The following is a 26,668-nucleotide window of genomic DNA, read 5'->3' as shown; positions in this document are numbered from 1 at the left end:
ACCTGCAAAAAGTGAATACGTGATGTCCTGTTAAAAACCACGTCATTTCTGCAAGTCCAGATAGTCCACAACAAAGCGCAAACTCCAACACGAATAGGTCTCGCTAAGTCAGGCTCAATCCCATTAAGCCATGTCCCAAATAACGTGGTGACAGAATTCGGTGGAGTAATATTAAAAGCAATGTGAACCGTCCGCCAAAGGACTCTGGCAAACGGGCAATCAAGAAAGAGATGTTTGATCGTCTCATCCCGATCACAGAAACTACACCTCGTAGGTCCTGTCCAATTACGCTTTATCAAGTTATCCTTGGTTAAAATAACTTGTTTATGGACAAACCACATAAACACTTTTATTTTCAAAGAAACTTTGACAGCCCAAACATGCTTGGAGGTAGGAATGGAGCTCGAATTAATAACATCAATATACATTGATTTAACTGTGAATACTCCAGACCTAGTCAGTTTCCAGCGTAATTCATCGGGTTGTTGAGAAAGCTGTACGTCCATCAGTCTCCGAACTAGAAGGAGCCATTCTTCCCAACGATTGCCCACTAACGACCGTCTGAACTGAATATTAAGGGGGATAGATTGAAATACCGTTGCAACGAACACCTCACGTCATTGAACAATGCGATATAAAGAAGGATATTGAATGGCCAAGGGTGTCTCGCCGAGCCAAGTATCCTCCTAGAAGCGTGTACTAGCGCCGTTGCCAATAACAACCTTTGTCCTATTAAACAAAGATGTTTGACTTTCATCAGTCCTTTCCAGAAAGGCGAGTCAGTCGGCCTGACTGTGACCTGGGACAAGGATTTTGTCTGTAGGTACTTGCTGCGAAGGATTTGGGCCCACATGGCATCAGTCTCGTATGAGAGCTTCCACAACCACTTACTAAGAAGGCATCTGTTCTTAACTTCAAGATTTTCAATACCAAGACCCCCTTGGTCTTTCGGTCTACAGATGATATCCCATTTTGCAAGTCTGTATTTTCTTTTTAGATCATCACCCTGCCAAAAGAAACGCGATCGATAAAAGTACAGTCTTTTCCTAACACCAACTGGGACTTGAAAGAACGATAAGAGAAACATAGGCATACTCATGAGCACCGAATTTATCAGAATTAATCGGCCTCCGTATGACATGAGCTTGCCCTTCCAGCAACTCAGTTTCTTCTCAAACCGGTCTTCGATGCACTTCCATTCTCTGTTAGTCAGCTTTCGATGGTGGATTGGAATACCTAGGTAAGAGAAAGGTAAATCCCCCAAGTCGCACCCAAACAATTGCCTATAAGCCTCCTGTTCGTCTTTGGCTCTACCAAAGCAGAACAACTCGCTCTTATGAAAGTTAATCTTTAACCCGGTCAATTGTTCGAAAAGGCATAACACCAGCTTCATATTTCTCGCCTTGGCCAAGTGATGCTCCATAAAGATGATTGTATCATCAGCGTACTGAAGGATGGATACACCTCCATCAACAAGATGAGGTACCAAGCCACCTACTTGACCATTCTCCTTAGCCCTTCCTATCAAAATGGCTAACATATCAACCACAATGTTAAACAGGATAGGGGACATCGTATCTCCTTGTCTTAGGCCTTTATGTGTCTGGAAGTAATGACCAATATCGTCATTCACTTTAATTCCCACACTCCCTTTTTGCGTAAATGATTCAACCTGGCGGCGCCAGGCTTCATCAAAACCTTCATACGCAATGCCTGTTGGAGAAATGGCCATTTGACCTTATCGTACGCTTTCTCGAAATCCACCTTAAAAATTACTCCATCTAATTTTTTGGAATGGATTTCATGGAGCGTTTCATGAAGGACGACCACCCCTTCAAGGATGTTTCTGTCCGGCATGAAAGCAGTTTGGGATTGATGCACCACAGAATGCGCAGTCTGTGTGAGCCTATTAGTCCCGACCTTGGTGAAGATTTTAAAACTAACATTGAGTAGGCAGATCGGCCTGAACTGCTCAATTCTCACAGCATCCGTTTTCTTAGGAAGCAGTGTGATAGTTCCAAAATTCAAGTTAAATAATTGAAGCTGTCCAGAGAACAGATCATGAAACATAGGTAGCAAATCCCCCTTAATAATATGCCAGCACTTCTTGTAGAACTCGACCGGGAATCCATCCGGTCCGGGAGCCTTATTGTTTTTCAACTGTGCAATAGCATCAAACACCTCCTTCTCTGAGAACGGGGCAACCAGAATATCATTATCAGCAGCCGATAGTTGGGGCACATCCTCAGTCCTGGACTCATCGAGGGATACACAATTATCCTCCGGAGGTCCAAATAACTGCCTATAATACTCGGTTATATAGGTTTTTAGGTTATCCTGTCCTAAAATAGTGCCCTCATCTTGTTCAAGTTCGAAGATTCTCTTCTTTCTGTGCTTACCATTAGCAATCAGATGAAAGAATTGAGTATTCGCGTCCCCTTGGACCACTTTGCGGACCTTAGCCCGCAAAGCCCACTTCAATTCTTCTTCGCGGAGAAGTTCTTTCAACCTCTTCTCTGCCTCAGTTTTAACCTGGAGCTCAGCAGGCAGCAAAAGCGTGGATTCGGCCTTAATATCAAGGTTCTGTATAAGAGAAAGGAGCCTGTCCTTTTCAATCTTATACACCCCACTAAGGTGCTTAGCCCAACCCCGTAAGAAGCTTCTCAAATTCCTAATCTTATTCTGCCAACGCTCGACCGCAGTCCTACCTCCTACACCCTTCGCCCATTCCCTAGCGATCAGGTCCAAGAACCCTTCGCGTTCGAACCAGGCCATCTCGAATGAAAAGGTGTTTTTGTTTCCCATGTGGTTCGGCTCCCCTGAGTCCACGAACAAGGGTGCGTGATCGGAAATGCCCCGCGAGAGAGCTTGAACCGTAACAAGAGGGAACTTTTGTTCCCACTCCACACTCGCGAGAACTCGATCAAGCTTTTCGTAAGTCGGGTTTGGCAAAGAATTAGCCCAGGTAAACTTTCTACCAGAAAGCTCTATCTCCCTCAGATCCAAGCTTTCAATAATAGTATTGAACATGAACGACCACCTGCCGTCAAAGTTATCATTCTTCTTCTCCTCTCTCCTCCTAATGATATTGAAATCACCCCAACTAAGATTGGAAGCTGCTCGGACCCACAGATCCGAACAAGGTCCACCAAAAACTCCGGTTTAAGCTCGGGTTGTGCGGCACCATAAACCGCCACCAAAGCCCAGTTGAAACCATCAACCTTAGACCTGACTCGAAACTTAACCGCAAAGTCGCCCATCACTACACTACGGACTTCAAGCGACTCGCATCTCACACCCAACAAGATACCACCCGATCTTCCTCGCAGAGGGAGGCAATGCCAATCAAAATCAACACCACCCGCAAGAGAGGAAAGAAACTGGGGCGCAAAGTTATCTCTACCAGTTTCCGATAGAGCAATAAAATCTAAACGATGCTCCAGAGATGCCTCAGCAAGAAACCTTCTTTTAGCCAAGTCTTTCAGACCTCTGCTATTCCAAAAGATTCCTTTCATCACTCATCATGAAATTTTTTAGTAGTCCGAATCCTAGCACTCCTACGAACTGCAGAATCGGGATAAATTTTCCGTTTCCACTTGCGCTTTGGTTTACTAGGTTCTGTCTCCCGATCCTCATAACCGGGCTCAGCGGTACAAACAACTGCATTATCTATGGGCATATCATCGTCCTCAGGCTCATGATTGGAGGGTGCTAGATCCACACACATATTATCGAGCACTCTGACCCCTAACGCATCAATCTCATTATCATTCATGGGTTTAACCGCGGCAAGATTATGAATAGTCTCTAAGGCACGCTCCGCCTCCAAATCTAACAAATCATTCACCGAATTGGAAATCTCACTATCAGTAGCCCCTAGTGAAACTCCTAATTGGTTTGCATTATTTATAATTTCCTCATTAGAAAAATGCAATAAAGAATTAGATATGTTGACGGACATACCAGTAGAGATCTCAGCATCATGATGCTTGGCCGCCCTCATAGCGCACCTCTGCTGCATGTCATCAACCTCCGGAAGCTCCTGAATGCGAGCACTCATCCATCTCCCCGTCGAGGCCGGGTCCGGGATCCCGCCAAAAGCAACGACCTCCTCCCTAGTAAATCCTCGCGCTGAAACCCGCAAAGGGTCAACCAAGGTTACCGGAGGAGGCGGCTGCGGGCTCCCATGCCCCTCGGACAAGTGCCCCAAACCAAGACCCATGGCCACGGGTACGCTGGGAGAGAGGATGGCGGGGGCCGCCTGCCCGAGCCCTCCTCCCGCCCCACCCTTCGGCGAAGAATGGGTCGTCGTCGTCGCAGGAGACGCGGTCCTCCTGACCGCCGAAGAGGGAGGAGGAGCCAGGGCCACCTGCCCCAAACCCCCCTCCCCCAGTGCCTCTGAAAGCACGGGCGCCGCCGCCACGACCGGAGGAGACGCGGTCCTCCTGACCGCCGACGAGGAAGGAGGAGTCAGGGCCACCTGCCCCAAACCCCCCTCCCCCAACGCCTCAGAAGGCGCGGGCGCCGCCGCCACGACCGGAGGAGAAAGAGCTGAAGCCGCCTGCCTCGGGCCCCCTCTCCCAGCACCCGCCGATCCCGCCATGACCGGCGACGCCGACGTCGGGATAGTGAAGAGAGAAGTCGAAGCCACCTGCCCCGAACCCCCTCCCCCACGCCCCACCTCGGCCGCAGTCGTCATCTCCGGATCCTCGACCATAGGTGAAGCCAGGGATATGGAAGCAACCACCGGCTCCCCGTCCCCAACGCCAACCAAAGTCCTCGCCGACGATGCCCTCACCAAGCATCCAGCCAAGGATCTGCCGGCACCCTCGAACTCCAACAAAGGGAGCGAATGCTCAAACACATCATCAGAATCTACCCGGTCACTCCATAGTCTGGGAGGGGCAGAGGCTGGCTCAAAGGACCCAAACCGCAACGAAGTCATAGGCACCGATGGTGAGGGTGCCAGCTCAACCCCAGTCCCATCCCCGAACTGAGCATCAGGACGGGAACCGTTAGTCCCCTCACGTGTCGACTCATCAGTCGGTGCCCCCTCGGCTCCCGCACTGTCGTCCCCCTCGTGCATATCAACATCATTCCCATTAATCGCCTCGGCAAACAGGGCAGCGTCCTCAAACTCGATCTCAAGTGGAAACACCTCTCCCCTATAAGTCCAGTTAACCACATCAGGCACGAACTCAATATCCAAAACGCTCACTAAGATGCGGGCCACTCCATGAGCACGGGTAAAAGCCATATCCACTTTCTCTGTCTTGCCAACCATAATACCCATACTGGCCACAACTCGAACATCCTACAAAGGCTTAGATGGAGCCCCCGAAAACCTCAACCAGACCTGCGTAAGCGGCTTTCCCTTAGGCTCCACCTTCTGCCACTCATGAAACTCCAGAATGCACCTAGTGCCAGGAACTCTACACAAGCCAAAACTCAACAGTCTCTGCAGATCATCCACAGATGGGAACTCAACCTTAAAAACATTGGCCTCGAGAGTAACCAGCTCCCATTGGAAGTCCCCCGATGCCAGTTCCTGAAGCCTCTGCACAATCTGAGCCTCCGAAACCTCACCCTGAGTAGCTTTGACAACCCCGGTGGTCAAGCTCAAAGTCTCCTCCGGAATCTCTCTCGCGGTCGGGGACTCAAAGAACATTAGCTCAGCACAATAAACTCCATACATTGTCAAAGTCGGAGCCTGGTCACGCAACAACGGGCAATCCCCCGAGGCATGTGCTGGCTTGCCACACGACTCACACAGCTCTGCCACACATTCAGCAATGAAGTGGCCCTTCTCACCACAACGGTAGCAAAGCATCCTTTCCTTCTTACGCGCCCACTTGGACGCCCTCTCAGCCTCAGACCTGTCGGTAGCCTCAGCCACAGTCCCAGTCGCAGGAACCTCAACATTGGCTAGAGCCGTCACCACCTCCATCGCCTGGGTAGGGAGCTCCGTTGAAGCGTGATCGGTCTCCACTGCTGACGCCGCATGGTCAACAACTGCCGGAGGCGGCGGCGGTCTGCGATACCTCCCGCGGCCACCGCCCCGACCACCACGATGTCCACGATAGCCACCTCTCTGGCGGTGGTCCGGACCGGAGGCGCCCTCGACAAAACCTCCTGGAGGGCTGAGAAACAGTCTCTCAGTAGACCCGTCACTCTGCCAGGCATAACCACGACCTCCTCCCGTGGAAGAGGAACCACGATGTTGTCCATCACCATACACGTCTAACCCATCGTCCCCCCACTGGCCTCGGGGCGGAACACGGGACTCTTTAGAGCTTGAATTCAGCATCGTCTGAGACGGTCCCGACCGGTTTTGAGCCGGCCTCGCGACGAAGTGAGGCGGAGGCGCGGCATGAGGCTGACCGCCCGCATGCGACGGCACGACCCCAGGGGCAGCACCACCCCTGCCAGCACCAGCTACACCGGCCACGCCCGGCGCTGGAGGCCTAGGCCCACCTCGACCCGCTGCCGGCTGAGCGACGGGCGCCGGCGGCCTCCCGCCCAAGTTAGCATTACCACGGCCCGGGTTACCCAGAGGAGCACCCCCGCCCGCCGGCTGCCTCTGGCCAAGCGGCACCAGGGCTCCACGCCCGGCACCCGCCGCCGGCGGCGGAACCTCCCCGCCCCGCCCTGCTGGAGCGGACGAAGCCAGCTTCTTGGTTGGCGGTGGCGCAGCCCCGCGGCCGGCCATGTCCAGGAGAGGCCGGATCCTCCTTGCCCGACGAGCACCACACACCGGGAATCCTCTAGTCCCGCGCCTGTGAACCCTAGGAGCAGCAGAAGACGGCGCACGACAGGAAGAAGATCGATCTCCCACGTACGTGCATGTGATAGCGATACGGGCAGGACTATGGTCCGGTACAGCATGGGCCTCATACCCATCTGACCCAGGCCCATCTCCTCGTGGACCCGGTTCCCTCCGAGCCGGCCCAACAGAGCCCAGCAGGCTATTCAAACGCAGCGATCTCATCTCCGAGATCCCCATCGCCGGCGCAGCCAAGACAGGCGCCGTCGGAGCCTGACGAACGCCGATCCGCCTCGCATGTTTCCTCTTCTTAACAGTAATCCACGACTCCGGCCTAATCATATCGAAAAGCGTAAGATTCGGAAGACTCACCTTAGGTAGGGGACCCTTCCAAGGTCTAAGCGCGGACGCCGTCCTCCGATGCACAACGCGTCGGATCATCTGTTTCTTCTCGTCCGCAAGAAGACCGATTCGCGCCGGATCGTCCGATGGCAGAACGCGATCAATCGTCGTTGCCACCTCATCTTCATTATAACCTGAATGGAAAAATTCACAAATGAGATCCGAAGGAGTCGGTGAGGGCAGGGACTCCGCCGGGGATGCATCCCATCTTCATCCACGTCTTCCTCGTCGGAATCGGCGAGAGCCCAAAACCTCCCGCCGACCCGCCGGCGATCACTGGCAGCGGATGGCGCCGTCGCGGTCACGTGCACGGGCGCCCGCCCAGTCGCCCTGTCGCCCCTCATCAGGGTTCAAGTTTGGATCATCCAGCTGTTAAACCATGTCTTGCATAGTGTGGACGCTATGCTTTTATAGAACAAAAGCAAGGGATTCAGCCAGCCAGTATGGAGCTAAGAAGACACGCAACGAATATTAATTTTTACAGACAGCAAGCAAGCAACGAATATTTCCTTTTCAACGAATATTATATATATGTACACCTGCGTGCGTGCGTGCGTTGTCTAATTTCTAGGTTCTATAATCCTCCAGTGTTTGAAGTATTTCAAATAAAGCTTCCGTTGGTCTTACCTGCCGCATGCTATCGAGAGGAAAATAAGGTACGCATTAAATATTAGATAGTATAATATATGGATTGGTGGATGCCAAAGGAAATGCATTCGGTGAAATGCTTTCTTTCTGTCTGTTGACTACATTAATGCATTCAGCTGATTGTTTACAGACAACAATCCACATTTTATTGGTCTTTCACAGAGGAATTCGTCATGTACCTACTTTGATCTGAGGTACTATACTACGAATAACGTACACACCGCTGTAAATCTTATTTCCACCAATTCGTATTTGGTTTACTTGTATGTAATTAAAATTCGTGTGATGTTTCTATATATAGATGGATCTCACCGACTAGATAGAGGAGCTAGCTAGGCTCACTTATTTGCACCATCAGTCAGGCTTCATATGTCCGGTTGTCGAGGACGACTAATCCTCCTGTCATCGCATCAATCAGGTATGTCAAAAACTTTTCATTCATAGAGAGGAGCCGGGGCTGTAGAGGAAGTAACATTCTTCAACAGGTCCCCCTCCCGTGTCGCTCCCACGAGTGACCGGCAGGGCCAAAGCTATCGCCGCCGGGGGTCTCCCCTTCCTCCAATCTCCCCCCTCGCTGCCGGGCGAAGCCGGGTTGGCGTCGACGTCGGCAGCGGCGGGGTCTTCTCGCCCCTTGTTCGGGGTTGCTGGCATGGGCGGAAGACGCCGGGCCGTGGCGCAGCAGCTAGCGGTGGCAGGGTTGCGCGCGAGGTGTGCGGCCGTGCTGATCCATGTTGGCTGCGTCTGCCTGCTGGTGATGTGCGCCCGTGGTAGCAAGGTCTTGAACTCAAGACCTCTTGGCTCCGGTACCATGTAGAAGGATAGAAACGGATTGGTGGAATTGTTGTTTGTATTGCTTGAGGCTCGTGGGCTAATATATGTGGGAGTACATGACCGTCTTTGAGTGCAAGCCAAGCTAAAACAAATCCGAGTCTATCCTATGTTTCCTAAATAACCACGATACTCACCATCCCCGCAGTCACAATAGTAGCGAGGTAGAAGGTAAGCCGACGGACACCCCCCTCACAGTGGTAGCGTTCAATAAATCGCGGAAGTCGTGGTAGCTGTGGAATTCTGGAGGTTGCTCAAGCAATGTTGTAGCCCTTTTGTGCCGATGTCGATGTAGCCGAGAGCGTAGGGCGGTGTAGTCGTGGTCGAGGTAGCCATATGAGGGACGCCGTGGTTGATGTCAAGTCGGGGTGGCCGGTGTTGAGGTAGTCGCCATGGAGCTACGGGCTGAAGGAGGGGCCGAGTTTGTCATGGGCTCCGTGGTGTCGAGATAGTGATGCACCGGGAAGAAGACGGTCTTGACGAGGTGTCGCGCCAGGTTTGCTAAGCCCAAGAACACGTCGTGGATGCGCGTCGGTGTTGCCAGCACCTGGCATGCATACACGCACGAAGTTGATGTTTACAAGGCGCCGCACCAGGCTTGCCAGGCCCGGGGACACATCACGGACCATGGCACGCGCCGTTGCTGCCAGCACCGGGCATGCGTAGACGGGAACCAGCCCAAGTTATACGCCATGTCGAGTGGGCTAGCAGAGAAGGACTCGACGACGGTTGCAGCACCGATCGGTGTGGGGCCGACCGATGTCGCTTGTGGTTATCGGAGTAGATGAAGTTGTCGGGGCAGATGACGGCGACGTTGTCGATGAGCTGGGTGCTAGACAAAGGCGAGAGGTGGAGTGGCGGCGCAACTCGGATGAGCAAGCGGCAGTGACGCGAGGAAGAAGACAAACTCCTCAAAACGAAGTTCTACTTTGTCTTTGGAAGAATTGAGGCGGTGACGTCCTGAGGAGGAGGCGGCCGCAACTACGTTAAGACTTTGGAGCGTGGCGGCGGTGTTGGAAGTAGGCGAGGAACCCGGTAGTGTTGTGAAGACCGGCACGATAGTGGCGTAGCCATGCCCGGGGAGGCGGCACGGCACATACTACATAGAAGTCGAAGCGCAAGGACGGTGAAGTGCATGTGTGCCGTGGCGCTACAGCCCTAAGGGGTGATGCAACTACAGTGCATGAGTCGGGGCGATGACGTAGAAGACCCCAGGGCAGTAACAGGGACCGCGTGCCATGCTCGCTATGTCCCGATGGGGCAATGCAGCAGTAGCGCGTGGGTTGGTGCAGCCGTGGGGACGGCCTGAGATGGCTACGTGGACCGAGTGTCGTGGTGCTATGACTCGAAGGGGCAACGCAGTGGCTGCGCGTGGGTTGGTCCAACCGCGGGGACGGCCTCGGGGCGGCGGTGGCTGCAATGTTGCGGCCCAAAAGGGCAATGCAGCGGTAGCGCGCAAGTCGATGTTGCCAACGAAAGACTCCTATATGACCATCTTGCAGTATATGACCATGTAGGACGGTGGCAGGGTAGCGCGCGAGGTGCGCGGCCGTGCTGATCCAAGCTAGCTGCACGGTGGTCTGCTAGTGATGTGCGCCGCTCGATCTGGATAGCTAGATGCGGGCGCAAGTGCTCGATGTAGATGGTCATATGGTTGCATGGGGCGTCCAGTCGTCCACCAGCGGTTGCACCTAGCAGATGCTTTGTGTCCGGCAGAGCGTGTCCAGGATACAGCAGCGGTGATGGTCATCCCGGCGACACCTGATCTGGATATGCTCGCCTTCACTCCTCTGCTCAATGTGCTTTTCCGTATGGATCTGGCCATCTGGGTGGTGAGACTTGCCAGTGCTCAATGCTGTAGGAGCTAGAGGTGGGGATTCAAATCGGGAGATATCCCTTTCTGACACTGTTCGGCCACGACTGCGGCGACGCCCAAGGGTGCCATTTTTTCTCCATGGAGATGTTGGTCAGATCTGCTTCTACCTCCACCAAGCCATTTATTTTTCGGGTGAAAGCCAAACTGTGGTGGGCGGCGACGGCACCTTCGGGGTCGTTCCCTTCTTGAAGGCGCCACCTTCGGAGATAGTTGGCTGGTGTACATCGTTGGGTTGGCATTGGCGACGACCTGGAACAGGAGGCGGTGTGGTGTGGCACCTGGCAGCGTGGCACAACGAGGTCTCAGCGATGGACGTATGGTGATGGACGCGGGCAGGGTGATGGCGCCGAGGGAAGTTGGGCCAGGCAAGATCATTGCATTGATTTCTCCTGAAGTTGGGTCGGCGGAAGATGGGGGCAGTGGATTCTGAAGCGTGCGCATGCGGTGCTTGTCGAGGATGAGCTAGACCGGTTGGTGCTCTCGGCATGCCATCGGGCAGTTTGGTGAGACCACTAGTTTAGATGGTGTGCGCGGGTGCGGTCAGGGCACATCATCAAACTATTAGGTGTAGCGACATAGATCGCCGGAAAGGTGGCTTTGGGTTGATCCATGCATTTATTTTGTCAGACTTTGTTGTATATATCGTGTAAACATGATACGTATCCACCAAGTGTAACTTCAACTTTACACCGCACGGCCATTTACTAATGAGATCCTACAGCTATGACCTTCCATTAGCCAATGGGATATTATCCTCTGGGGTGTCTCATTTGTCCTCCAAATAAAAATGCAAAAGAGAGGCATAATTGTTGCCTGTTCCAACAAATTTCATGGTATAAGATTGCCATTGATTTTCACTGCAATTGCTTTGCTCCCCTATCCACCTGCAATGTCACGGTGATCCCCACGTCACCTCCTCCCCATCTCATACAACCCCAGACCACCCAAAACCGGTCGCCATGTTTGAGAGGGAATCCTCTGACCCCCTCGACCATCTTGACGGGTTCAAGTGGTTGCATCGAGAGCACCAAGGCTCTTCATTCCCATCACCCTCAACATCAGGGGAGCAAACTACACTAAGTGGCAGATCTTTTTTTGTTGCTACCTATCATCAAGAATCCCCTCACTAACCCCTGCTACGTGGTGCCTCCACCCACCAACAAGGAACAAAGGAGTGGCTTTGTCTCAACTCCATCATGCTCCAATAGATCTATGGATCCATTGCGGCCATAGTAGACCTGGTTATGAAGGAGAACACTACTGCTAAACATGTTTGGATGCACATGGGGAAACTCTTCCACGATAGCCCAAAGGTGGTGGCATCCTCGGACTACTTCATTGCACTCCAAGTCTACATGTGTACATGGCAACTCTTTGACCCCTCCTAGGCGCATAACCCATGCCATTCATCCAATCATGCCTTATTCATAATCGGGGTCCATGCTTCTCACACTATGATTGTGTGCATCTGCCCACCACATGATTCATCAGCCTCACCCTCTTGGGATCCCCCCCACACCGCCGTCTAGCAGGGCAATGCCACGAGGCTGGCCATAGTGTTAGTATCTTAGCTGATATCATGCACTTGGGAATAGCAAACACACTGTAGAGAATTAAAAAGAGACCAGTGGCACATCACATGTGACACATCATGCACTATGAAGGTAGTATCATACACTAGTATCATATGCATGGTACTAGTAGTTAATGAACACCAGTGGCACATCACATGTGGTCCTAGTAATTTCCACCCCCATTCTTCACAACCTGTTTTTTTAACATGTCGCTGTTGATGGTCGGTGACTCCTAGCTTAATTTCTTATGTAAATGTACCTAAAGTCGTCTATGTCTTCGATTATGGCAGAGAAATATATAAATGGCTGGTGAAGTAGAGATACTTGTGGTGGCATGGAAAGGGTGGGGGATCCAAGTGATGGTGCTCCTGAGTTTCACAGTGCAGGTCACACTCCTCCTTTTGGCAGATATTCGTCGCCGCAACGACTCCACCGTGCTTAAATTCATCATATGGTCAGCATACATGCTGGCCGACACTACAGCGTTATACGCCTTGGGACACATGTCCCTGGTGAGCAGGTCACCGGAGCAACAGCTCATGGCGCTATGGGCACCGTTGCTGCTAGTGCACCTTGGCGGGCAGGACAACATCACGGCCTATGCCATTGAGGACAACCGACTATGGCTGCGTCACCTGCAGACTTTTGGACTGCAGGTCCTCGCGGCTGGCTATGTCTTGTATGCATCTTCCGTCCTGGGCAGCCGGACCTGGGTTCGTCCGGCTGCCATTCTCATGTTTGTGGTTGGGGTTCTCAAGTACGAGGAAAGAGTATGGGCACTAATGTGCGCAAACAATTCTGCCAGTAGCAGCCTATCCGCCACAAGCTACAAGGATTTCCGCACCGGGCAACACCGGCAGTTGGTGCCGGAGGGAGATGGTGTGCAAGATGAGCAGTTGGCACCGCAGGGACAAGATGAGCAACATCAGCAGTTGGCTTCAGACGGAGCCCATCAGGAAAACCAGAAAGACCTACTATTTATAGCTTTCACATTGTTGGACGTTCCCAAGCAATTGTTTGAGGGGCCGGCACGTTTTGTGAAAATCAATAGGGATCAAAGTTTTGAAGGACGGGAGATGTTGGAGGTGGTCGGAATGCAACTATCTATGATGTACGACTTGCTGTACACCAAGGCTGCAGTGGTCCACACTTGGTATGGTAGGTGCATCCGTGTCATCACACTGCCGGCCACAGTCACGGCATTACAGTTGTTCCATAGATCAAGTGACAAAGATGGTTACCACAGAATAGATGTGGTTGTCACTTATGTTTTGCTGGGTGGTGCAGTCATCTTGGAGACCACATCAGTATTGCGGACCATGTTCTCCAAATGGACATATGCATTCATGTTAGAAAAGAAATGTGCATGGCTTGCTCCTCTTGTTCGACATACTCGCAGAATACATAAAAGTGACTTGCGGGGTTACATGGGGCAACATGAGTTGTTTCGCCTGTGTGCTCACAGTAGGAATAATACAAGCAGCAAAATTGCCAGATGGATGGGACGGGAGGACCAGTGGGACTCCATGGCTTACTCCTACTCCATCCCCGTCCCGCAGCTTATCATTCAGAAGGTGCTGAAACTAGTGTCTACTACGGAGACAAGCCAATTTGACATCACCAACTCACGGGGCCGGAATGCCCTAAGGAAGCATAGTGCCTTGGGCTCTAATGGAATGGAACATGGAGTTGGTGATGATGTATTATTGGACCTGGAATGGAGTGTGGAGTTGGACCTGGACGAGAGCATCCTCGTGTGGCACATCGCCACCCGCCTCTTCCTCGGCTGGTTGGATGCCAAGGTAATGGTGGTATGGCGTGAGGAGGACCGTGGTCCAGACCTTACTAATCTTTTCCTGGCAACCGATGCCATGTCCAATTACATGTTTTTCTTGCTTGCTGCGCGCCCATACATGCTGCCTTACCCTGTTAGTCGACAAAGGTATGTTCAACTCTGCTATGATCTGATAAATTGCTTGGAGCACACCGGGAATTGTGATCTGCTCCGGGTCATCTGGGACCATGGGACTGCACAGCTCGAGGGATCTCTGGTTACAATTTATCCTCCAGGAATCAGTATCAATCTTATATTGGACAGAGGATCTCGGCTTGGTGCAAGGCTGATCAGAAAACATGAAGACAGCAATACGTTATCTATGTTTGAACGTAGCAAGATGCTATCAGGTACACTGGAGGTGATCTTTGAAGTATGGGTGGAGATGTTGTGCCACACGGCCTACTGGTGCAACGAGAACTCTCATGCCAAACACCTGAGCAGTGGTGTTGAGATCATGACCACCATTTCCCTTCTCATGATATACATGTCAAGTGGTTTTATTAAAAAAAATGAAAGGTCCCATGCACCGGACACCCATGCGGCTCCTAGAGGAGCCAGACCCGGAAATGTTTAATTATACTGATGTGATGTGAGTATTCTCTTCCGTTTACCCGAGAAACTATACATTGATCATCCCTGCATTTATACTAACGGTGTGCTCATGTGTCAACTACCAGGCACACATCCATGAATCATTTGCTTGTTGGAAAGGATCAATCATTTGCTTGTCGTGGTTGATAGTTCAAGCAAGTCTTCAGTGACGATCTACGCCGGAGAGTCATCGATAATTCCATTTTGTACCTGGTTCCATCACGGGCTTCATTGTGTTTTGCATTTCCTCAAGTTGTTAAATAAATAAGAATTATTATTTGTACTCTATTTCATATAAGACCTATATATTCAGGAATCATATATTGTTATCAGATATTTTTCTAGACGATTCGTCGTGCCGGCATATGTTCTTTATTCTCCTTTGATTCTTTTTCTCCGTTAGAATAAAATTTTGGAAATATGCCCTAGAGGCAATAATAAAGTTGTTATTGTCATATTTCCCTGTTCATGCTAAATGCCAATGTTTATTATCATGCTATCATTGTATTGACCGGAAACTTAAATACGTGTGTGGATACATAAATAGACACCGTGTCTCTAGTGAGCCTCTACTAGACTAACTCGTTGATTAAAGATGATTACGGTTTCCTAACCATAGACATGAGTTTCATTTAATAACGGATCACATCATTAGGAGAATAATGTGATGGACAGATCCAACCGTAAACTTAGCATCTCATCGTGTGACTTCGTTTAATTGCTACAACTTTCTTCATATGAAGTATTTGTTCCTTAGACCGTGAGATTGTGCCACTCCCTAATACCGGAAGAATACTTTGTGGGTATCAGACGTCACTTCCTAACAAGGTGTACATAAAGGTGCTCTACAGGTATCTCGGAAAGTGTTTGTTGGGCTGCATGGATCGAGAGTAGGATTTGTCGCTCCGTGTGACGGAGATATTCTCCAGGCCCACTCGGCAATACAACATCATAAGTAGCTTGCAAGCATGTGACTAATGAGTTTAGTCACGAGATTTTGTATTACGAAACGCGTAAAGAGATTTGCCGGTAACTAGATTGAACTAGGTATGGAGATACCGACGATCAAATCTCGGGCAAACATATTGCCGGACAAAGGGAATTGTATACGAGATTAATTGAATACTTGACATCATGGTTCAACCGATAACGATCTTCGCTGAATATGTTGAAGTCAATATGGGCATCCAGGTCACGCTATTGATTATTGGTCGGAGAGGTGTCTCACTCATGTCTGCATGATTCTTCAAACCGTAGGGTCACACACTTAATGTTCGGTAGTGGTAGGGTAGTATTGGGATCTTAGATCTTATATCTTATATTTACTAATTGGATGCACCTTTCGAGCCTACACGTTAATCCACATCATTAAGATTAATTCAACCATTGATTAAAAATTTAATTGTCAAGATCTATTAGAAGTCCTGACTTATATAAAGAAACGATGTGCATAAAGAATTAAGAAAGCGTTTATTTTCATCCAGCTGATATCTGCGCTTGCGCAAACCTCCTGGAGAGTCGTCCAATCGACGCGAGATCGTGCTGCTGGAGTCTTCGCGCGTGACCACGCCCGGCCCAGCCCGATGCCCCGACCCGGCAGCCCCCAGCTCGCGGAAACCTCCCTGGATTGCAACATTTTCGGCTGCTGCCCATTTCGTCTCCTCTCTCCCCTCTCAGATCCACGGAACGGCACCGAGGGCGACAGAACGGAAAAGGTGACGGGAGGAGGAGCGGAGGCGCGCTCATCCGATTCCCAGTCCATGGCCGAGGACGACACAAACACCAGGTACTTTTAGATCCTCAACCCTAGATCCATCCAAAAATGTGATCTGCATCGCGGGATTAATTCGAGGAAGAGGAGGAGAGGGGTGGGGTTGTTCTCATCGTAGATGCTACGTAGCAGGGTGTGGGTTGGGGCGGGGTTGAAGGTGATCGTCGCCTCTGCTAGAGAGTTCATCCGAGGCTCGTCGGAGTAGTTATGGGGCGAGGAAGTTCGCCTGCTTTTTGTCATTTTTGTAGATGGGGATGCTCATAGCTTTTCTGACATAGTTTTCCCTAGGTTTTTCAGGTCATTTTGATTGATGATGTGTTGAAGATCGGAATCCATTCTTTTTATCCAGTTTTTTCTGTATGAAACAAGCATGCCCTTCATATCGTTTTTGAGGTGGCAGATCATGGCATGGATATTTGTTCAGACTTTGTTATTGATTTTTGTTTGCATGAATCATGTGTGTTAGTAATGTGCTATGATGTTGTGACAACCAGAGTCATGAAACAACCAGAGCCATGAGGATTTTTGTCGTTGATGTGCTGCAATACTCAGTATTTATTTTGTTCTCGTGCAACACATCATTTGTTCTGACTTTGTGTGTGTTGGTAGTCTGAATCATGTGGGTTAGTAATGTGGTGCAATACTCAGTATTTTTAGTTCTAGTGCAGCACAAAATTTTGTACCTAATTTTGTGTGTGTTAATAATCTGTTAGTCCTAGTGCTCATTTTCAACTTTTTTTAGTAGTCTCTTTAGTTCTAGTGCTCTTTTTGACTGAATTTTTCATATAGTAGTATTGCATAGCCTGTTGAGGTTTTGTATTTGTGTTTGGGGGGGGGGGGGGGGGGGGGGGGGGAGGGGTCATCTAAGATAGACAAAAGGTTCTGATGCAAAATCAGTTTATTTTTTCTAGTGTTTTTTTAAGATTGACGTTGTATAGCATTGCAGCACAGGTTCATGGCTTTCTTTTTCCAGGTTTTTTTGTCTTCACCTAATTATACTAGTCATCAGCCCGTGCATCTGCACGGGCTAGTTTTTTAAGCAGTATAGGGGTTCTATAGTTGTAGTGAAATTTACTTGTTTGAAGCCGGCGATTTTTGAGTTGCTCCCCCTCCAGCCTCCACATACGGGCACCACCCACTGAGTAGTGTTTCTACTGTATTTAAATTTTCAATACATTTTCTCACGGATGATGGTTTAAAGTTTCTCATAGTGATGTATGTTTCTTTTCTCATGACAGAAGATGCACATAATTCTATTTGTGTGATCTTTCAACAATTCAACATACATGATTGTTTAATTTGTGCATTCTTACATTAATTTATGGAACAACAGTTTTACACCTTCACTAATATGCCACATAAACACATCACACATAATGCAACAAATATTAAATATATCTGTAGTTGGTCTAGGCAAAAGTGACAGGTAAATATTTTAGCAAATATGACACAATATGTTGTCTTCTTCTCACATATATGTTTATTAAATAAGTAAACCCTCATTTTGAATGCAATTTTTATTATGTAATATTCTCAGTCGTATATTACTAAGTTATTATTTTTAAATCACCCAATTTAATTATTATGAAAGCCTAATTTTTTTAACTCTATCTTTGGAAATTATAAGTTAAAAATAGTTTTAGCAAATCTGGCACCATATCTTTATCATCATATTTATTACATACATGGGCATTTTACAATTGAAATTAATATTATATATCTATTTCCGTGAATTTGACTGATATAGGTTTGAAAAGAATTTAGTCAAGGCTGGCAAATCAACTGGTAGTATTCCTCCAGTCCATTAGATTTCTGGTGTTTATTACTAATAATGAGTCGGATTACTTCATGATTAATTCATTCCAGAGCCAGATTATTTCCGGTGGTTAATCATTGTCATCCAACTCATTACATGGAATTTGTATAAACTGAACCTATATAACAGCGGCAACGTGGAGCTCCTTTAGTCCCGGTTTGTAAGCTTACAAACCGGGATTGAAGGTTTTGGGCTTTAATCCCGACCCTTTAGTCCCGGTTCCAGAACTAGGACTAAAGGCCCGTTTCCTACTAGTGAACTGATCCTTGCATATAGTACATCGAAATTTTTTAGACGCCCACTTCATATACATGGTCATAAAGATGTTATAAATATATTTACCTAATACTAGAAATCAGTAATGTACATTTATTTATCATAATATATAACTAGAACCTGTGAACCACTAAATGTTTTTTAATGATATCCGAAAATTAGATTAAATAAGCATATTCACTCTTCTTCATAACCTATTATTTATAATCCGTTTGAATATTTGTAGTTTTTCCAATTATAAAGACAAGAATATTTGTCTCGGTGCAAATCACTACATGTAATTCATACCGGAGAAGATTAAATTCAGACGATATGTGTCTTCGGCTAATTTTGAGTTGCCGGAGAAGATGATTCAAGAACCTGGCACGGGGTTATTTTTTGTTTTTAAGCTGATTTTGTATGACATCAATGCTTAGAATTTCTTAACAATTAATAATGTATGGTTGTGTACATCAGAGGATATATCTGATGCATCCACACTTATGGTAACAAGTGCACCAGCCGATGAAAACACACTCTAGAAATTGTTAAAAATTCGGAAATAATTCGGTACTTAGAGCACAAACTTTCATATTCAAATTAGTCATGCGACTCTAGAAACAATAACAAAATGTCAAATCATGGTATGAATAGGTACTTATTCCAAATTGGTCCACAAAATTTGGTCCATTGACACAATTGATGCTGAATATTTTATTTTTGTTTGTCAAGTTGTGTTTCAAATTTATGTTTGAATTCTTATGACATGGTAGGTACATGCTAAATTATTTTTAGATTTTTTTACAAGTTGTAGTGAGACGATTTGGATTCCTGGTGCAGCGCGCGGTAGCACCGCAAGGGTTGCACTGTATACATATTCGTGTGCATCAACAATTTGGATTTTTTTTATTTTCAAAGGAAAACTCTCCAACCCACGCCGGTTTGTTGAAGGAGCAGCACTTACGAGATCCCACATGTTTTTATATTTGGTGTGAAAAAATGCAGTCTGAAGAAAAAATGTGACATTTGGCATTTTAATGTTTCTGAGATGACTAAATTCTCTGCATGATATGTTAGTCCAATATGGAGTTTTGAAGTTGGAGGTGAGGTACAGATGTGGTGACTTGTTTTTCGTAGGATTTTTAATCCTTCGTAGTGTTATACCACAAAACTACTACATATTCTAATATCAAATGATGAATAGTTTTTCATTATGGTTAAATTTATGAAGTGCATTGTTTTATTTTCTGAAACTTAGCATATGGCCCAAATCTTTTTGGCACAGCCTGTATATTAAGTTATGAAGTTGGATGTGAGAGACAGATGTAGAGACTTCTTTTCCAATGGATGTAATCCTTTCGAATGTTATACTACATAATTACTGCAATTGTAAAATCAAATGATGGATGCTTTTTTATGACGGTCATTAATTTTTATGAAGTATATGGTCACAAATCATAAGATGTATATTTACTATTTTTCTTTTGTCTTATGGGAATTCATAAATTCTGGCCAGATACTTCATCACAATTGATGATCTATGCAGTACTTCAGTATGGGATATTATTAGGCGTGCTTTCCCTGATGATGGTTGCCAGAGTACATCTCCGTTGACTCTGGATGGGCTAGTTACTGCATACTCTCCAGAAAATTGAAAAAAGAATACCTACCGCACGTTAGCCCAGCTACACATGCCACAACCCACAAACGCATCTACTTTGACTGTGGATACTTCCAACAACACCATTAACGATCTTGCTCTCATGGAATTGCTACTACTCTATAAGCGCTTCACCTGGTCCAACAACAGATCCTCGGCCACTCTTGACCGCATCAATAGAGCATTTTTTTTTAACATTGCTTGGAGTGATTCCATCCCTAACACGACACTATCCTCAGATCATGTGCCGCTTCTAGTACACATCAACACACAACTCCGCAAAAGTTGCAATTTAAATTCGAACTTGAATGGGCTTCCTACACTACCGCTCGCAATATAGTTCATCGATCTTCACCATGGGCCCGCTCAGGGGGGGTTTCTTTTTCGTTCCCCTTTTTCCCCTTTTTACTTCCTGTTTTTTTATTCTATTAAAATAAATTTGGACTACAAAAATGATCTAAAATTTCAAAAAATGTGACTTTTCAAAAACAGTTCTTTCATTCAAAACAAGGAACAATTTTTTATTTTGATGAAAAGCAATTATGAGCATTTTCTAATAATTGTGAATATTTTTTTTACAATTTATGAACTAATTTTGAATTCAATTAACATTTTTTGCACTTGATGAACACAATTTGTATTTAAGAACACTTATTCTGAAAAATGAATGTCGAAATCTTGCAGTCAATGAGCAAAATTTGAATTTGATGAACATTTTCTGAATAGGATGAGAAACATTCGAATTGGATGAACAATTTGAATTTTGAAATACATCTTTTAAATGCAATGAACAAAACGTTGAATTCGGCGGACATTTTTTAAATTGTTGATTTTTTTAAATTAATGATTTTTTTGAATTCGATGAATAAATAAATTTTGGAATTTTAAAAATAATATTGGCAAAAAAGGTAAAAGAAGAAAAGAAAAGGGAAACATAAAATGAGTGAAAACAAAATAAAAATTGTAAACGGAAAACGAAAAAATAAATATAAAGATAAAATCAAAAAATAAAAATAAATATAAAATGGAAAAAGAAAATATTAAAAAACGAAAGAAAAAACCAGGTAACTGAGCCGGTCCATACGAAAGCCGAGGGTCACTGCCCCAAAGGGTTCAGATTTTGTGAAACTCCTAGAACATTCCCAGCCGGTTTTTCTGGTTTTTTGAACCATCTAGAAGTTTCCTTATAGAGTTTTTACTTTTTCTTTTCTCTTTGTTTCTTTTTCTTTCATCCTTGTTTCTTTTTTTTCTTTTCCGAAAAATGTTGTCATTTTTTAAAAGAATGAGAAAACTAGAAAAAGTTTCAGAAATAAAGAAAATGCTAGCATCTTGAATATTTTTTTCATAAAATCCGAATGATGTTAGAGAATTTCAAGAAAAATATCGTCATTTCAAATTTATCAAAAAATGTTCCAGAATTTGAAGAAATATTCTCATTTCGAAAAAAAATCAAAATTCAAAAAGTTTGGGAATTTCATGTTTGGAAATATTCTCATTTCGAAAAAATTTCAAAATTCAAAACATGTTCTAAGTTTTCGAAGATTGTTCATGTTTTCAAAAAAATGTTTTCATTTGAACAGATTCAAAAGATGTTGGTCTGTTGATAAATGTTCTTCAATTCAAAAAAAATTCCGGGTTTCCTTAAGGTTTTTGAAAAAATGTCTAGAGTTTCAAAGTTTGTTCACATTTTCAATAAATATTTGGAATTTCGAAATTCATTCACGTTTTAAAAAGTTTAGAGTTTCGATATTTTGTATGTTTGTTTTTAAATTAGAATGTTAATTTTTATTCTCATTTTCCAAAATTTGGGTAGAATTTGGAAATATGTACTAATTTTTGTTCTAATTTTTCAAAAATATTGTTCAAAGATGCAAAGATCTTCACAGATTCGAAAGACTGTTGTGATTTATTTATTTTTTCGTGGATTTTAAAGTATATTCTTGTTTTTTTGGGGGAGTTTCGGAAATTTTTTCCATTTGAAAAAAAATCACAGATCAAAGAAATGTTCCGAATTTCAAAATTTGTCCAAGTTTAAAAAAATATACGCAGTAAACACATGTTTGGATTTCCAAGAATATTATTGTTTTCAAAAAAATATTTGGCATTTAATTGCTTTCCTAAAGTTTCAAGACGTTCGAAATTTTGTGAAGATTTTCCTAAATGTGCCGCTTCGCTATTTTAAAAGACAATCCACGCGCCACGTGCGTCAGCAAAGTTGTGAGTTCGATTCCAGGCATGCGCCGCGTTTTGAATTTTTTTTTGAAACTAGGGTATGTTTGGTTTCTAGCCCCACGAAAAACAATTTGGCCCACAAGATTTGGTTTCTCGTTTGGAGTGGCAACAAATTATTTTAAATACGTGGGTCAAAAGCCCCTGTGCAATTCTCTTTTCTTTTGCTGGGCCTCCTGTGCAATCTTCTATATCTAAATAGGGGACCCCACTATGTGATTTTTCTACCTTCTCATGAAGCCACGTCACTCGAATTGTTATAGCCCTTGATGCAGTAGTTTGCAGCCGTCAGATGCCGTCAGATCTAAAGTTGACGAAATTACTTGGAGCTGCCACCGCCAAGTGGAAGATACCGTTTCGTTCTTTCGAAAGGCAGTTAAGGTCCATCGTTCACACTTCATTCCTAGGATCCATACATATGATGCTATGTTGCTTAAACAACACGCAGGCTTATTAATGTTTAAACCCCATGTCTGTCACTAATAAAATAGAGGGGGACAAAACCATGACAGGCTTATACGCGCTACCAAACATATTTTAAGAGTGAGTCTAGACAAATTATGTACTCGTACGTCAGCCTGGCACTGATAATGCTCTTGATTAGTTTTCTTTTTCTTTGTGAATGAGCTTGATTTGATGGGTTTATTACTCCTATAGCAATATTCTCGACTATTACACGTCTACAAATCTACTTCAAATTTGATCTACGTGGTCCATTTTACACATCAAACGCTGCCAATTTTTTGCTTACAGGGCTGTTAAAGCATTGACAGGGAGACATCATCGTACCACGCACAGAGTACAATACTCCACAACTACTGCTGGATGAAGAATTAATAAATAATACTCCTAGATCAAGTATTTAATTTCCTTCTTCTGTGTGTTTTCTTTTTACTTATGGATGGCTTCGACACCCAGGAGGTATCCGTCTCAAGTATCCTCGAGGTGTCCCTCCATGTGCTAAGAGGCCTCCCCGCTTTCGATAGAACGGACACTCTATGCTAGTAGTACCTATGCTGTGTGGATTTGTATGATTATTCATACACACAACATAGTATTTCTGCATCAACTATTTGAACCACCGATTGTATTCTGTAACCAATATTAACTATCAATTTTTATGCTTACACGTACGTAATTTCCTGGATGGTTGCTTGTCCGGCTAGCTAAACTGACGGATGTGCAATGCATGATTGTCCTGATGCTTGTTTAGCTGGCGTGAGACACACTCAGCAATCTTACTCATGCCAAACCACCAACCCCTATCCAGAACTCCTTCAACCTAGCAACAGGCCGCCGCGTTGCCCCCTGCTAGGGCAACTCGGGTGGCGCCGAAAACATTGCCGCTGCCGCCGCGCACTCCCTCCTCACCTCCCTCCGCCGCTGCCGAGGGACGCCGTCGGGCTAAGCCCGGGGGCCGACGGCGGTGGCGGAGGATTTACTATCTCCCGCGTCTCCAGGGTGGTGCGGGGCCCCTAGACGTGTGGTGGCGCGGCGGATGGCTGCGGCAGGCGGCGGGTGGCCGGCCCGTCCTTGGACGGCGACGGCTTGACCAGGGCTGCGGGCGCAGCGACTGGCCTTTCGGGCGGCGGCGGTGGCGGCTGCGGTCGGCGGCGGCCTGCTTGGCTGCGGTAGCGTGCATGCTGCCTTTAGATCGGCAGCGGCAGCGCGGTCGGTCTGGTGATCTCGTCGGCGGCCCCTCTGGTCAGATCTGTTCCGAGCGGTGCAGCCGGCGATGGTGGTCATCTCTTCTGCCAGAGGTGGTCGGCCTGAGGCTGGGTGTTCGGATCTTTGGATCCGTCATCTAGTACCGGCTGCGAGTCGGGGAGATGTAGTTGCCGGTGAAAACCGAGCCGACGGGGGGCGATGGCGGCGTTCAGCGTCGTTAACTTGATGAAGGCATCGTCATGTGACTATTGTCGACCCACTCGTACTGCTCCGGGGGAAACCCTAGGATCTGGTCTTCCAGATCGGACGATGACGACATTGCGGTGTCGTTTCTCGGAGCATCGTTTGTGGAGCAGCGCTGGAAGATAGAGGCAGGAGGTGGAGCGGCTTCGTCTAGCACGGAGCTTCGGTGGAAATGTCAAGTCATGCCTGGCCGATAGGTGCTACGCTTTGTCATGCCTATTCAGTAGGTGCTACGCACGACAAATCTTCCAAAGACTTCAAGCTGTGTCGGCTCGTGGTATTTGGCGGCATGGTGCTGAGATGTATCAGCGGCGACCACGACGTGCTCAGCAGTTCGCGCGCAGGGAGGTGGTGCCGTTGGGCGTCATGGTGGCATCGACGACAGCTAGACTAGGCACGGGTTGACCATAGTTTAGTAACACTAATATTTCTTGAATAAGTAGTTTCACCAGAATTTGATCAAAAATTCAAAAAACCTTGAATTTGAGGATAACTTTTTTTCCTTTCAGAATTTGAGTATTCTAAAAAATTGCAAAACGGCCTATGGCGGTCGAAATCGGAACCGGCTTTTCGTGCTGAACATTTTGATATATTATACTTCTTTTCGACATCGTATGCAAAAGTTATAGCCGTTTTACTTTTTTCATAACACTTTTTTACAAAACATGTCGAAATTTATGTTTTTTAATTTTCCTAAATAGTAGATGTAGTAACATAACTACATCTCGAAGGATTTTAATTTTAGATGTTTTTATCATTTTCTTTTGTTTCTTTCAAAACTGAAATGGCGAGGGGGGATAGAGTTTGAAAATTGCAGAACCCCTTTAGTCCGGGATGGTGTCCATCCAATCCTACCGTTGACTACATCTGCTAGCATCGTCCCAGCCAGAGTCACAACTAAGGTTAACCAAGCCAGAGTCACATTCTATTAAAGTGGCAAAAAGAATTACTTTTTAATATAGCGGAACTAATTCTATCAACTATAATTAAAGGATAAACAACTATTAATACAAAATAGTAGCAAAATTAATGTTAATTAATTATAAAAAATTATCTACTGTTGTCTAACAGAAGCATACTACAACATGTTAAAATCTAAAGAAAGAACTAACTAAAAATAATTGAAAACAACAATTAAAGGACTAAAACAACTATATAAGCAAAACAGTATTGTTTTAATTAAAATTCTAATTTAAATTATTCTAAAAATAACCAAATAAATCTTACTGTGACAACAATCTAACATGTGACTAGGAGCAAAAATAATTAAATTAATAACTATTTTATACTCAAATTATTCACAATCTAGGGTTTGAAGTAAATTTGAACAAATTCATATTTAAATCATGCAAATTTCAAAACTAATGGCACAAACAGAAACTAGAATTTTTTTTGAATCTAATGCAAAAAAGAATCACTAAAAACATCAAGTATCCCAAAAGATATAAGCAATCTAAAACAGAAACTAAAAACAAAAAACAAATGGAAAAACAAAAAACTGGTCCCGGTTGGAGGCACCAACCGGAACTAAAGGCACTAAAGGTCCCATTTGAACCGGGACTAATGCCTTCCCGATGTCCTAGCTGCTCACATTAGTCCCGGTTCGTAATGCAACCTGACTAATATGTAGATTGAGCTTGGACCAAAGCCCTGATTTCTACTAGTGCCACTAGCAAACACTAGGACCCATCCTGTAAATTTGCCAACTTGATGTTCACATATCACATTAAAAATGAACAATGGACCAATCTAAGTTATATACGCATACCAATCTAACCTTACTCCATATACCATTTCTTTTAGATAGACAAAATAATATGTTCCCATTATTAATCTTTCTAAAGTTCTAGCCCGCACATCGAGCGGGCCACACTGCTAGTTTATTTAAACTTTAGGAGTAATTATAATGACAGATGGAAAAAAATCCGTAGAAATAATCTTAGTCGTCAATCTTTATGGTTAACATAAAATCAACGGACATAAAGGGGTGACGGATGGAGAACAATGACGGCCTCCGTCCTTTATTATTGTATATTATATTATATATCATATAGGTAAAGAATAGCAGCAAATAGTAATTATTATATTATTAGTTTTGCATACTTACAATTTTGATGATTTGATATGCTCGCACGCGTACGCTCCCAACATAAGCTCTTAGACGAGATCCTGCTGATTTTCGTTAAATATGCGCTCTTTTATGGTGCAACAACTAGTCAGACAAAATGCAACCGGATATAAACGCCGACCCACAATAATAGAATGAGACGACATACATGGGTGGCTTAGTTTACCCCACTAGTAACCGAACGGTGGTTGCTTGTTGGATAGTTCACACATCACACAGCTAGCAAAGCCTTCCACATTAGAGGAACAACGAAAGAAAGCCACATTGTTTTCACTCAATCGTAGCTTGAGTCGATTTGGTCTCTAAACTCTTGTATATTTTTGCCATTCCCACCCGATTTCTGTGGCTTCAGTTACAACATACAACATCGCATGGTTTT

General features: G+C 45.7%; 1 protein-coding gene and 1 long non-coding RNA gene across 2 annotated transcripts; both read left to right on the top strand.

Moving 5' to 3' along the window:
- Positions 1–7,739: 7,739 nt before the first annotated feature.
- LOC109742158 (uncharacterized) lies at positions 7,740–8,229 on the top strand. The gene is made up of 3 exons (XR_002227871.2): positions 7,740–7,821; positions 7,944–8,007; positions 8,115–8,229. It is a non-coding gene; the product is annotated as an uncharacterized lncRNA (long non-coding RNA).
- Positions 8,230–12,393: 4,164 nt separating this feature from the next.
- Positions 12,394–14,502, top strand: LOC141020868 (uncharacterized). The gene has a single exon (XM_073495824.1). The coding sequence runs from the start codon at positions 12,394–12,396 to the stop codon at positions 14,500–14,502; it is 2,109 nt and encodes a 702-aa protein (XP_073351925.1).
- The last annotated feature ends 12,166 nt before the right edge of the window (positions 14,503–26,668 follow it).

The sequence above is a fragment of the Aegilops tauschii genome, chromosome 3 (genome assembly GCF_002575655.3).
Source record: "Aegilops tauschii subsp. strangulata cultivar AL8/78 chromosome 3, Aet v6.0, whole genome shotgun sequence".
In the NCBI taxonomy this organism is placed as follows: domain Eukaryota; kingdom Viridiplantae; phylum Streptophyta; class Magnoliopsida; order Poales; family Poaceae; genus Aegilops; species Aegilops tauschii.
This window is presented reverse-complemented; position numbering and strand designations above follow the sequence as displayed.